The following is a 12,213-nucleotide window of genomic DNA, read 5'->3' as shown; positions in this document are numbered from 1 at the left end:
TATTTGATAAATAAATAAATAAATAAAATAAATAAATGGTATAATATTATACTTGGTTCATATTATACTTTAGCTCCCTTACGAAAAAAATATGGCTCCCTCAGCGCCTCGCACGGCTCCCATGACACTAAATCATTTGGCACCTCTGCTCTTTTCGATGTCATATCATACGTATGATACGTATCATTGCGTATCATTCATATGATTATATGGTACACCAAAAATCGACGAATTACCCATCACTGCTCTAGTCTTCTTGCTCCAGGCCAACTCCTTTTTACACTAATTTCCATTTCGTAGTTAAAGCTGGTTGAAGTCCATGTTTATAGCCATATAGGCTGTCAAGATATTTCTTATTTCATCGGCAAAGGAAAGCTTATGAATCATACTGATTTATTCAGTCAAAAATATGAGCGATAAGCAACGCACTAGTTCGTTGGAAAGCCCAGGTATGAAAATATTTTCCATTGTATTTTATAGTAATGAGTTCATGCATGTTGAATAATATCGATCCTACTTTGTTCACGTAAAAGTTAATCAAGATGAGCTTATTCTCCAGCAACAAAGAAGCATTGAAAAAGAGGTAAATTTCTTTCAATATTATAAACTACATGCATGTATCAGGTTTTCGTTTTAACTTCTTATTTCGTGGTTATTTGCTTATAATATTGAAATCATGAATGATATTTTTTTCAGATTTCTGAATCAATTCCTCTCGTAGGAGATAAAGAGTCATTAAAAGACCTTGAAAAAGAATATGAAGGAGATGAAATATATCTATCAAAGGTGAAAGTTCTTGGTCAAAAATATTCTCATATTAGGCGGACAAGGCCTGATGGAAATTGTTTCTTTCGTGCGTTCAGTTATGCATATCTGGAAAAATTAATCAATAACAAAGATGAATACAATAAGTTTTGTGATCTCGCATCTAAGAGCAAAGATAATTTGGTTGCATTGGGATTTCCACACTTCACGGTTGAAGATTTTCATGATACTGTGAGATATCAGATTTATTGTTAAATTTGTATTCTGTTCTCTCTAATTTTTCTAGTCATTTTATTTTGTTTTTAGTTTATGGAAGTTATCAAAAAAGTCGGTGGAGAAACTGACGTGAGTCGATCTGAACTACACAGGTTTTTTAATGAACAAGGCTATTCGGATTATATTGTTGTCTACCTTCGATTAATAACATCCGGTCAATTGCAAAAAGAAGCTGACTTTTATCAAAACTTTATCGAAGGAGGACGAACAGTGGTTGAGTTTTGTCATCAGGTAAAGTATCTATTATATTCTTTTTTATCCAATTTCCTCGGAAATAAAACTAGTTTTTTTTTTATAACTTAGGAAGTCGAGCCTATGTATAAAGAATCAGATCATATTCATATCATTGCAATGAGCACTGCCTTGAATACTGGTGTGAGAGTTCGTTATATGGATCGTGGAGCTGGAACAGAAGTCACAGCACATGATTTCCCGGAAGGTTCTACGCCAGCAGTACATTTGTTGTATCGCCCCGGTCATTATGACATCTTATATCCTTGATAATTTTTGAAAATGTTAATGATAAAAAACTTTTCCAAAATATATTACAGAAATAAATGCAACTTTTTTATTCAAAATAGTGAAATTAAAAATTTAAATGAACGGAACTTGTGAAACAAATTCTCATGCTGTATAATCAGCTATAAAGATTTTTTATTTGATGAGTGGACATAGTTATTCATCGTTGTTCTCCATCTTATTGCGGCTGTTTTCAATTCGTACGAGCTTCTAGAATAAATACTAAACAACGCAGCCAAGTTGATAGCAGATTTACAAGTTTGTAAGACGTTTTTTCGGGTTCTGAACAGTGAGTATCTAACTATCCTTTTGAAATAAAAATGAAAAGCCTGCTCATGCCTAAAATCTTCGCTTGTGATGTCTCCTTGTTTCAATGAACAAGAAGTGAGGACAGCGAATAATAATTGTCCCAAGAATCTAGTAACCATACTAGACCATACAATCAAACAAAAATACAAAAATATTTTTAGAGTATTTCTTCTGTGGCTGGCGGAACAAAAAAATTCATAGTCAGTGGGTAGAGTAAAGCGAGCAAAAGTATGTACTATGGCACCATATATGTAATACTACTAATACTCCTGTATTGCTAGCAAGGCTCGATTTTTTCGTAGGAGGGCACGGTGCAGACCCTATCGTTTTCCTTGTCGTGTATAAAGCAGAACGACGCGCGCATATAACAAAAGTGGGGCACTCGGCCAATTTCGAAAGCTCACTCACACAATTATATCCACATGCCATATGCCATGTCTAATTGTCAAATTTATTTGTTGTTATGAACAAAGGTTATTACATCGAATTTACATAAAAATATACATTCATTTCCTATATACTTATTTTTATTCAAATATAGGCTTCTGCAGTCCAATTCACAGCAGTACAATTTAGGGCTTTTTTCCTTCACTGGCGGCGCTTGTGGAGCTTTTGTATGTGAAATCTATATAAAAAAAATTTTGCAAGCGTCATCACCGGCAAAAAAAGCCCTAAATTGTAAAAAATTTGCCCTGTGACTTGGACTGCAGCAAATAAACAGGAAAAAAAATAAATACACAAAAGAAAGCACCTGTTATAATGCCCTGTGAATACAGGTGCTGCTCCCTATGCTAATACGCAATGTGACGTCATAGATTGCCCTCCTTATAAAACACGTAAGTGAAGATTTATTATACTGTATCATACAGTGTATGATACACCGGTATCATATTTACCCAACACTGATTGAACACTCTTTCTTGGGGTAACTTTCTCTGACATATGTATACATAACGTACATAGTTCAGCACAAATCGTGGCATTACGTTATAAAATTTACTAAAGTACATTCGACCTGATCGTATTTTATCAGTAGTTATAGGATAAACATAATTGATTAAACGACGGCTGTTCTTGTCATTTTGTATTCAAACGATGACATCAGCTTCGAGTACTAGCGCTAGAAGTTTGTTCGTAGAGTCAAAACTACGTCTTGCAGACAAAGTACAAGTTAATGTCAACAACATTTCATCTCTATCAAGACAAATACAGCGAGGCTCAAAAAGTAGTGAAGTATGTCTTATATTTACATTTTTACTTATTTTGAGACTGGGTATTTTCATCAAAAGTCGATTCTTTATAATTTCGTTCACTAAATAAAAAAAAAAAAAAAAAATACTGTGCCAAAACTGAATGACATTGTAGAAAAAACATAAGTTTAGTAAATGATGACTCAACTGAATCTTGTTAAGAATAGTTCAGCCAAAACCTAATATATTAAGAAGATCTACCCATTTTTATGTCTACAGTTATATAAACTGTGTATAATATATAAATAATTGTAAGCAAAATTGTAACTGCCCGAATCGTCTTATGAGTACATAGATCTTTTTGAAATGACCTTGAACTATTCGAATATCTTTTATTTTTAGCTAACTTCAGGTCTTTTTTTCTTCTGTAGAAAGGAAGTTCTTTAAGGTTTAAAGTAAATAGAATTTTCAACTATATTGGTCCAATATAATTGCCAGAGTAATTATTTATTTTTTTGATTCTTTTCAAAATTTTGTCGCCCAGTTGACAACTTTAACACGTAGGTATAGGGACTGAACACATATTTTCTTCTGTAGTTAAAAAAGACTATAAGATTTCGCTTAATTTACTATCAGTTTGTATTTCTTTACAATACAGATTTTTAAAGATAAAGATACTCAATTGTTAGAATCAAAATTTTCTATCATTAGCAGGCATTCTCTTTCTTTCATTCGTCATGCTATGGTAGTATGCGTGTGTTTATCCAGATCGACTACATACACACATACTACCAAGAACCTGCCAGTATAGTGACTAGGTCAACTAGGTGTATTATTTCATGGCGGGTTTCCACCTCTACTAGATGTCCTTTCTTTTTTTTACCCCTTCTTGATTAGAACTAATTAAGAAGGGGAGTTAGGGGAGCTAAGAGAGGTGGAAATCCGCCGTGAAATACGGTTTTTGCGCAAGCCAGTTTGAGCATGGAAAGGGAGAAAAATGGAACGGGCAATTTCTGGAGGTGGTATTTATGGAGGTCGACCGCTGTAAAAAAAAAATCCTACTAGATTTTGAACAGAGGGGCACGGAAAATATTTTTTATAACCATATGTAGATGCACACCTTCTGAGGCCCAAACTTCGTCCACCGATGTGATTTACTTTCAACTTTAATAATGTCGTACAGTTTTTGCGTTAGTGTTCCTTTCACAATTTATCACTATGAATAGCAACTGTATACACGACTACGATTATCTAAAAAATAAGATGCATGTTTCTTTAAGAAAAGTTTTACTGAAATTGTTTTGAAAAAAAAAAAAAAAACCAGAAACTTAGAAAAAATAAGAAGTTCCCCCGCCGGGAATCGAACCTGAACCTTACTGGGCAAAAGTCTTGACCTCTAGACCACAAGGCTACTTATTTTTTCTAAGTTTCATCAAGTTACCACCGACGTCCATCTATTCGTCATTCATTTTTTTGAGAAAAAAAAAACATTACTAAAAATTTCTGTAAACTTAGGTAAAATATACAGTGAGTGGCCACTCTAGTTTTCATCTGCTAATTATTTCCACCAAGTATACCAGATGAATTACAAAAGCCTTCTGTAAATTTTACTGTTGATTTTACGATATTATCCATAATTGAAATTTTATCGAAGACCTCAAATCTGAATTTCGAGTAGGGAAAATTATTAGAACAATTAAGAATCGATTCAAAAAATAATGTGATCAACTGCTTTAACATCGATAATTTTTCCTTATAATTTTTTGCTTTGAAAGCATGAAGAGAATACAGATGTTTTCTTACGTATCTCAATCATCTGCCGGAAGCATCAGTGTGGAAAAAAAGCTTATACTTTAAAATCTTTATTTTTTCTTCGGTGTTTTTCTAGTGTTTCTCCGACGAAAAACGACTTTATTCAATTTCTTCATTAGTTTCAATTGAAGTATATGAGTGATTCAAAATTAGACTTTTTTAGCTTAAACTAATGTATTTAATATTTGGAATAATTCTAAAATCTATGAAATCGAAAATTTTTTTTTTTTAATAAGTCATTATTTTTTCTTCAAACAATTCGTTTTTTGTCTTCATTCAATTTTTTTTTTTTTTCTAAACAGTAAGTTTTATTCATGAGAATTTTATGCCTTGAATTCGACAAAGAATTTTTACTGAGAAATCTCCACATAACTCTTATAATTATCTTTTTGCAGATTTTAATGAAATCAGCAAAAAGTTTCGGTGAGCTAGAACATGGAACAGAAAATTCCGCAATCGATCTCAGAAGAATCGGACTTATCAGTTCTCATTTGGAATTACAAATAAACGCTATAGACAGAAGTTTAGCCAAGCTTGAAGATGTCACCGAGCAAGTTCGTGCGATGCAGCGTTAATGTTGTATGTGAAAAAAAACTCCGACTATACCCTGGTTTTTGATCTGGTTAGATATAGTTTGATCTGGTCAGATAAGATTTTATCTGAGCACAGATCAAGTTTGGTCTAGTCAGATCTAAAGAGATCAAGTTTGATCCGAGTCCATTGGTTTGAGTAAGGATACCTTGGCCAATCCAGATGTCAAAATTTGAGTGCAGCATGGAACCGAATCTTAATAAAAAAACAAAAAAAATATGCTTTTCTTTAATTATTTTTTGTTAAAAATTATTATTAACGATATTCGCATCTTAGAAAATTTGACCTATAAAATAAATTAAAATTTGGGAATTTACGGGGATAGTTCTCGGGGCTTTTCTGTTCTAAGTTGGCGATACTATTCTATTGACAACGGCAGCGTACATGGAGGTAAAGTCAAAATTTCTCTACAATAGAAAGTTTTTTAAAAATTAAAATAGTAAAACTTAATATAATAAATAATATATATAGGTAACAATGTATTTAATATTATCAAAATAATAAAATAACGTTTTAAAATTAATTTTTTTTTTTTCTTTTAATATTTCTAATCATCAATCTGTATGAACGGACCCCTGACAAAGAAAGCTATTATCTGCACATGCGTATTTGTAAATCTGCACAGTCTGCGCAGTAAAAAACTGGCTAAAGAAAGCATCAATTAAACAATTTTTCGAACTTTAATCAACCATAGTTGATTGGGATAGTACAAAAAATTCCTGAATTTTTCCTAAAACTATATAAACATTATCAGCTTTAGCATTCAGCTTTTTTATTTAATCTAAAATGTCAGGCAAAATCGTCAACAGTTATCGTCAATATTTATTCATTTATTCAATATCCATTCGCTTGGTTTTATTGTTATCGTTTGGCTTTTTTTCACGAGGTTTGTGAATAACGGATGAAATTTGATTGGTGTAATTTATTATAAAAAAAAATATCATATAAAATAGTGAGACAAAAAAGAATTACAATTCCTACATAATAGTTAGTCAACGTTTGAATGAAAAGAAAACATACACCGCGCATGAGCCAGCGATTAATTCAACTGTTTTCTGAGATTACAGTATACAAGTGCCTCTCACAAAGTATTCCATGCCTTTTTACAAAAAATTTTGTATCAGATAAAGCTTGTTGCACAGCTATCATCGTATAACATATATATATATAGTTCACCAAAAAACGTGATAACATGCCAATTATTTCAGTTTTTTAGACACTATTTGGCTAGTGGCTTTAACATCATTAACTCGCGTGTACTATAGATAGAAATGAGAATAAAATTTCTCATAGTTTTTTCGACAGCAGATAACGTAAGATGATTGTTTTTATAAACATTATTTCTTTTATTAAACAATCGCTATTTATTCACGCAGTCTTGAGTATTTCAAGGTCGTTTTTGAAAAGTATCAAAGTGCAATATGACAAATATTAATGGAACTTGAATGCAATTATATAATAGAGAAAAACAGTTTTTTCTATTCCTCAAAAAAATCGAAATTGCTCATTCTGACATTTTAGAAACTGTCCTTATGTTTATTTTTATACACTGAAATACAAAACAAATATTTTTTTAACTAAAAACAACGAAAAAATTCGAAACCAATGTTTAGAGATTCGCAAGTGTTCTGATATCATGGTCAAGTTCTATGACCTGAAAGTGAAGAGTATCTTCATCAAGTGATAACTGTAAAAGTTCACTCTCCAAGAATTGATGTGTTCATTATATATTTTTTATAATATTTTTTATTATGAAGGACGTTTATAATTCGAACTATTTAGTCTCGTTGCTGAAGCTAGGTTCCTTATCTGAAAAAAATTTACGAACCAAATCAGTCCTATAAAGAAAAAAACTTATAAAAATTTGTTAAAACAAATTTACATTCTAAATATAAGTTATTTTTAAGTTTAAGGGCAATGAGTACGTGACCTCTGAAAAAATTATTCTTATTCTATAATGCTGAGCATAAAGTAGCTTATCCGTAAGACAACAAAATATACACATACGTAAGATTACTTTCTTGAACTTAGACCTATAATACTTAATATACAGATATTTTCATGGTCATGCTTGGAAACATGAATAAATTTATAAACTAGTTACTCTGACTTGCTTTATATAGTCCACGCCGTCGAAATATTAGTAACTTTTTTAAAATTTTTAATGTTTTTTTTTTTGTGCTTTGAAAACTTTTGCTGTAGCGAGAAAAGAAAGCATTTTTAGAAGTGGCCATTTCAATTTTATCACGAGTTATTTCGGGCGTCATTTTTTCGTTTTTTCGGACCACGATATTCCGAGTTATAATCGACAAAGAATTTGTATTAGGCTTAAAAGATGCTCATATATAAGATAGTTTTCATATATTTAATCAAACGGTGCAGACAATCTTTCTGTCTTAGTCTTTGGAAGCTTTAGGCAATGACAAGAGTGGGAATTCGGATGCATTCGGAATAGCTCAACACATACAGGTTTCCTCATATGTGAGATCAGCTGTGTATAAATAATATGTCTATTTAATTTATTCCTTAATAATAATTATAATAATAGTTAGAATAATTTCATTATCAAAATATATTAATAAATAATGTTCCTCATACATATAATACAGATTTTCAACTTCAACTGATATCTTCTGTTTTTGTTACAGGAATTTATTCAATAGACACAAGTAAGGCTTTATATATCACAAAGATCGCTTTATATTTCAATAAGCTGAACTACTCTGTGAAATTATCGGAGATATTGAAAAAACTTTGTTGTAAATGATGGATCGATCTCATAAGTCTTCGTACCTTGCTCCACTACGTACGGCATTTAGCGACAGCCAAAGCTGTATGAATGATGTCGACATAAAACCTGAAACGACGGTACAAAAATATGTGGTGCAGAAAATGTATGAATTTCCCAAACGTCCGGAAATTGATCTCTCTTTCAACAATATTCGATATCAAATTAAACAATGGAGTTTCAAAACAGTTAAGCCAAGTAAGATCCTTACAACAAGAGCCTGGTTGTGGAAGTGGAGCAAATAAAAATTGAAAATATAATATTTATTTAACAGACAGATATAATACAGATCACTAACATCATCTCAAAAGACTCCTTAATTTTAGCGTGGCTTATTTCGTTTATTCAACTATACATATACATTTACTTTTCAGAAGTCAAAGAAATCCTTCATAGCATTAGTGGAGAATTTCGTGCTGGAGAATTGACGGCAATAATGGGCCCTTCTGGTGCAGGCAAATCAACGCTGTTAAACGTCTTGGCTGGGTTCACGTAAGTATATAAATAAAAATAAAATCAAAAGAGTGAATTTAAATTTAAAAATCCTTGTGAAGAGAAAAATTATTTTAAAAAGAATTTAAAAATCCTTTCCTCAGAGAAAACTTTCGAAGTTATAGTAGTCGTGTAGTCGACTACATTTTGTACACTGCGAGAAATTTTAGCCAAGGATAGCTAACGTAGAAGTAAAAATTACAAATCACTATAGTAATTTTTACTCAAACATTATAGCATTTTTTAGTTGAAATTTCCCACAATGTAGCCATGGTATCACTCTATCTTGACTTGGATAACCCCTTACATAAAAGGCAAAAGTCATGTATTATATACCAGAGTGTAGTTCATACCAGTTTTTACGGTATTGTCACGTGAAATTGAAGGAAAAATTTCTCTATGTACAGATTTTTTCTTTTTACAGGGTTCGAGGAGTTTTGGGTGAAGTTTATGTGAATGGAAAACGGCGTATGCCATACAGTGAAAAATGGAAAAAAACTTCTTCCTATATTTTGCAAGACTCGTTGCCAAGAACGAAATTGACGGTGGGAGAAGCAATGACTCTCGCTGCTAATCTAAAACTAGGTTACACGATAAGTACAACACTAAAACATTCACAAGTAAGGATTTCATCTTGAATATTTTTTTCATTTTCGGTATAAATTAGAAAAATTATATATCGAGTATATCCCGAGTATATATAATTATGGGGAAGGAAAAATATAGGTTTCAAGGGAAAATTCTCGAATCCAAATCATCAGTAGCTCACTTGTACTCGATATATACTTCCTCACCTTAGCAACACGCCGTATCAGAACTGACTTGTAAACATGTGATTATTAAATGTTTTACAGGTTTTGAATCTCTTGGAAATGCTTGGTCTGAACCATTGTTTCAATACACTATGCGGTCGTTTGTCCGGTGGACAGAAAAAAAGATTGGACATTGCGTTTGAACTTCTGAGCAATCCTTCAGTGTTATTTTTGGATGAGCCTACAACTGGTCTCGACTCAGCATCGTGTAGTTCTTGTATTGCTTTGTTGAAAAAATTGTCTGCTGAAGGACGTACTGTTATCTGTACCATTCACCAACCAAGTGCTCTTCTGTTTGAAATGTTTGATTCACTCTACGCAGTAGCTGATGGTCATTGCATTTATCGCGGTTCAATAACATCCTTGTTGCCTCACTTGACATCGGTAGGCGTAAATTGTCCTCCATACCACAACCCAGCAGATATTTTGATTGAAGTCGCAATCGGTGACTATGGAGTTGGAATTGACAAATTGACAATAGCAGCCGAAAAAATTTGGACAGATCGAAAGACAACTACTAGCGAAAATAAAACGATAAATACTTCTATAAATGAGCCTCCAGCACCTGCTGGTTTTTTAGCACAATGTTATTTACTTTATAAACGCCATCTTATGTCCCTGAGACGAGACAATAATTTACTCATCGTTCGCCTTTTTTGTCATTTGATGATTGGTATTATTTTTGGATACTTATATATGGGAAGTGGACTCCGAGCTAATGGTGTTCTGGCTAATTATGTTTACCTTTATGGATCATTATTACTGATCGTGTACACGGGTAAAATGGCAGTGACACTTGCTTTTCCATTAGAAATGCAAATTTTGAAAAGAGAGCATTTCAATCAATGGTATAAGCTAGCTCCGTACTATATAAGCTTGTTACTGGTCGAAATACCTTTCCAAGCTGCTTGTGCTGCAACATATTTGGCAGTAAGTTACTGGCTCACAACACAACCTATGGAGACACATCGGATAGTATATTTTATGGTAGTCAGCATAGCTGCAAGTCTTACAGCCCAGGCATGGGGCTTCTTCATCGGTGCTACAACTCCTGTGAAGGTAAATTGTTTTTTAATTATTGCTATTGGACATTTGATAACAGAAGTCATCCTCTTATTTTTTCCGAAGTTCGTAATTTTGATGGTACAGGCGCGAATTTCATAAAATGAAACTGATAAGGCCCGCCTATACGGCACGCGTTTCATAATTTCATTTTTAAGTGAGATGTAATCTATTGTTTTAATTTTTTTATTTTTAAAGTCCAATGAAAATCTCTAAATTTATAAAATCTTATAAAAAAATGTGCAAAATTTTTTTTCTCTTTCTAAAAAGTTTTTACATAACTTATATTTATTTATTTATATTTATCATTTCATTAAATCATGCTGAGTACAAAAATGAAATTACAGTCAATCAGAACAGGATCGAATACCAAAATGTACTACGTACTAAAATGTATTTAATATTTTTCCTATTGATTCTAAATTTTTGTTTTTTTTTTCGGATTGATCAATTGAGACTAGGAGAATGTAATAAACCACCAGAAATACTTTTATGAATTTTTATGAACTTCTTATTCTTATCAAGTTCTTGCAAAAAAACTTTCGATTCCATGTTGACCTCATTTTTTCCCCTTAACTATAATGGATCCATAATAGCTGTTTGTGTAACTTTACAATATATTGTTACAATATAATGATAAGCATTCTTCTAAATTTCAGATCGCCGTGTTTGCTGGCCCAGTAATTGCGGTTTTATTCTCTGTCTTCGGTTTTTGCATACGTTATATGGACACACCAGTCGGTTTCCGTTGGATTTTTCACATTTCTTATTTTAGAGCTGGATTTCATAGTTTGATTTTTACTGTATATGGTTTTGGAAGAGATAAGCTTGCTTGTGGCGAAAGCGATCAGTATTGTCATTATGCTCAACCAGTCAAATTCCTGGAAGAAATGGAAATCGACCAAACTAATGTCGTTAACAACTTAGTACTTATAATTGGCGTTGGGGTTCTCATGCATTTGTTGACAGCAAGTGCTCTGTGGTGTAAATTAAACCGCAGATAGAAATATAGTTCAGTTTCCTTAGGAAGTTATATTGCATAATCAAGACGTGACACAACTTGCAATCTTATTATTATTATTATTATTATTATTATTATTAATATTATTATTACATCTAAAAATTTGTAATGTGTATACAAGAATAAAACCAAAATTTTTATATAATCTTTTGATAATTAAATAAAAAAGTTCAAATTCATGATTTGGACTACTTGCAATTTTTGAATAAATTGTCGTTTTACTGATCTACGATATTTCGATCAATGATTATTAATTGTAAATAATGATTTGTTTACACAGTCGTTAATAAATAAATTATTATAATTCATGTATTATTTTGAATCAATTTATACGAAATAATATTTGATATTGAATAAAATGAGGTCTAATTTATGTTAAATAAATATTTTCTTATCCTGTTAATTAATTTTTTTTTTTATGCACTACATATTCACTGATTATTAGTTGTTTTCAGTTTCAGTTTATTTATTTATTTTTTTGAATTTAAAAGTTTATATCACTATATGCGTGTATGCGTCGAGTCAGGTACAGTCAGGTTGAAATAAAACTACTTCTCTTTTTTCCACCAAGGCATG

At 31.8% G+C, this 12,213-nt stretch overlaps 3 protein-coding genes across 5 annotated transcripts; all 3 read left to right on the top strand.

Annotated features, from left to right (window-relative positions):
• Window positions 1–206: 206 nt before the first annotated feature.
• On the top strand, window positions 207–1,600 carry LOC122858333 (ubiquitin thioesterase otubain-like). The gene is made up of 5 exons (XM_044161159.1): window positions 207–449; window positions 534–583; window positions 697–996; window positions 1,072–1,272; window positions 1,345–1,600. The coding sequence occupies exons 1-5, from the start codon at window positions 410–412 to the stop codon at window positions 1,540–1,542; spliced, it is 789 nt and encodes a 262-aa protein (XP_044017094.1). The 5' UTR covers window positions 207–409; the 3' UTR covers window positions 1,543–1,600.
• Window positions 1,601–2,734: 1,134 nt separating this feature from the next.
• Window positions 2,735–5,482, top strand: LOC122858334 (BLOC-1-related complex subunit 7). Its single transcript, XM_044161160.1, has 2 exons — window positions 2,735–3,102; window positions 5,267–5,482. Exons 1-2 carry the CDS (start codon window positions 2,965–2,967, stop codon window positions 5,444–5,446), a joined length of 318 nt encoding a protein of 105 aa, XP_044017095.1. The 5' UTR covers window positions 2,735–2,964; the 3' UTR covers window positions 5,447–5,482.
• Window positions 5,476–12,040, top strand: LOC122858332 (ATP-binding cassette sub-family G member 1-like). 3 transcript variants are annotated; one of them, XM_044161156.1, is made up of 6 exons: window positions 5,476–5,852; window positions 8,111–8,448; window positions 8,625–8,742; window positions 9,167–9,362; window positions 9,597–10,613; window positions 11,276–12,040. In XM_044161156.1, exons 2-6 carry the CDS (start codon window positions 8,226–8,228, stop codon window positions 11,618–11,620), a joined length of 1,899 nt encoding a protein of 632 aa, XP_044017091.1. In that variant the 5' UTR covers window positions 5,476–5,852; window positions 8,111–8,225; the 3' UTR covers window positions 11,621–12,040. The 3 variants fall into 3 exon arrangements, with proteins under 3 accessions (XP_044017091.1, XP_044017092.1, XP_044017093.1); XM_044161157.1 differs by lacking the exon at window positions 5,476–5,852 and adding an exon at window positions 5,975–6,775 and having other exon boundaries at window positions 11,276–11,899; XM_044161158.1 differs by lacking the exon at window positions 5,476–5,852 and adding an exon at window positions 7,151–7,943 and having other exon boundaries at window positions 11,276–11,899.
• Window positions 12,041–12,213: the final 173 nt, after the last annotated feature.

Source organism: Aphidius gifuensis, linkage group LG5, assembly GCF_014905175.1.
Source record: "Aphidius gifuensis isolate YNYX2018 linkage group LG5, ASM1490517v1, whole genome shotgun sequence".
NCBI classification, from domain to species: domain Eukaryota; kingdom Metazoa; phylum Arthropoda; class Insecta; order Hymenoptera; family Braconidae; genus Aphidius; species Aphidius gifuensis.
This window is presented reverse-complemented; position numbering and strand designations above follow the sequence as displayed.

What these genes read in the sequence shown, in the direction of transcription:
- LOC122858334 (XM_044161160.1), top strand. Translation starts at nt 2,965, where the DNA reads ATGACATCAGCTTCGAGTACTAGCGCTAGAAGTTTGTTCGTAGAGTCA. An exon ending in GAGGCTCAAAAAGTAGTGAA is followed by an intron (nt 3,103 to 5,266) that starts GTATGTCTTATA and finishes ATCTTTTTGCAG; the next exon opens with ATTTTAATGAAATCAGCAAA.
- LOC122858333 (XM_044161159.1), top strand. Translation starts at nt 410, where the DNA reads ATGAGCGATAAGCAACGCACTAGTTCGTTGGAAAGCCCAG. An exon ending in TTGAAGATTTTCATGATACT is followed by an intron (nt 997 to 1,071) that starts GTGAGATATCAG and finishes TTTTGTTTTTAG; the next exon opens with TTTATGGAAGTTATCAAAAA. An exon ending in TGGTTGAGTTTTGTCATCAG is followed by an intron (nt 1,273 to 1,344) that starts GTAAAGTATCTA and finishes TTTATAACTTAG; the next exon opens with GAAGTCGAGCCTATGTATAA.
- LOC122858332 (XM_044161156.1), top strand. Translation starts at nt 8,226, where the DNA reads ATGATGGATCGATCTCATAAGTCTTCGTACCTTGCTCCACTACGTACG. An exon ending in TTTCAAAACAGTTAAGCCAA is followed by an intron (nt 8,449 to 8,624) that starts GTAAGATCCTTA and finishes TTTACTTTTCAG; the next exon opens with AAGTCAAAGAAATCCTTCAT. An exon ending in CAACACTAAAACATTCACAA is followed by an intron (nt 9,363 to 9,596) that starts GTAAGGATTTCA and finishes AATGTTTTACAG; the next exon opens with GTTTTGAATCTCTTGGAAAT.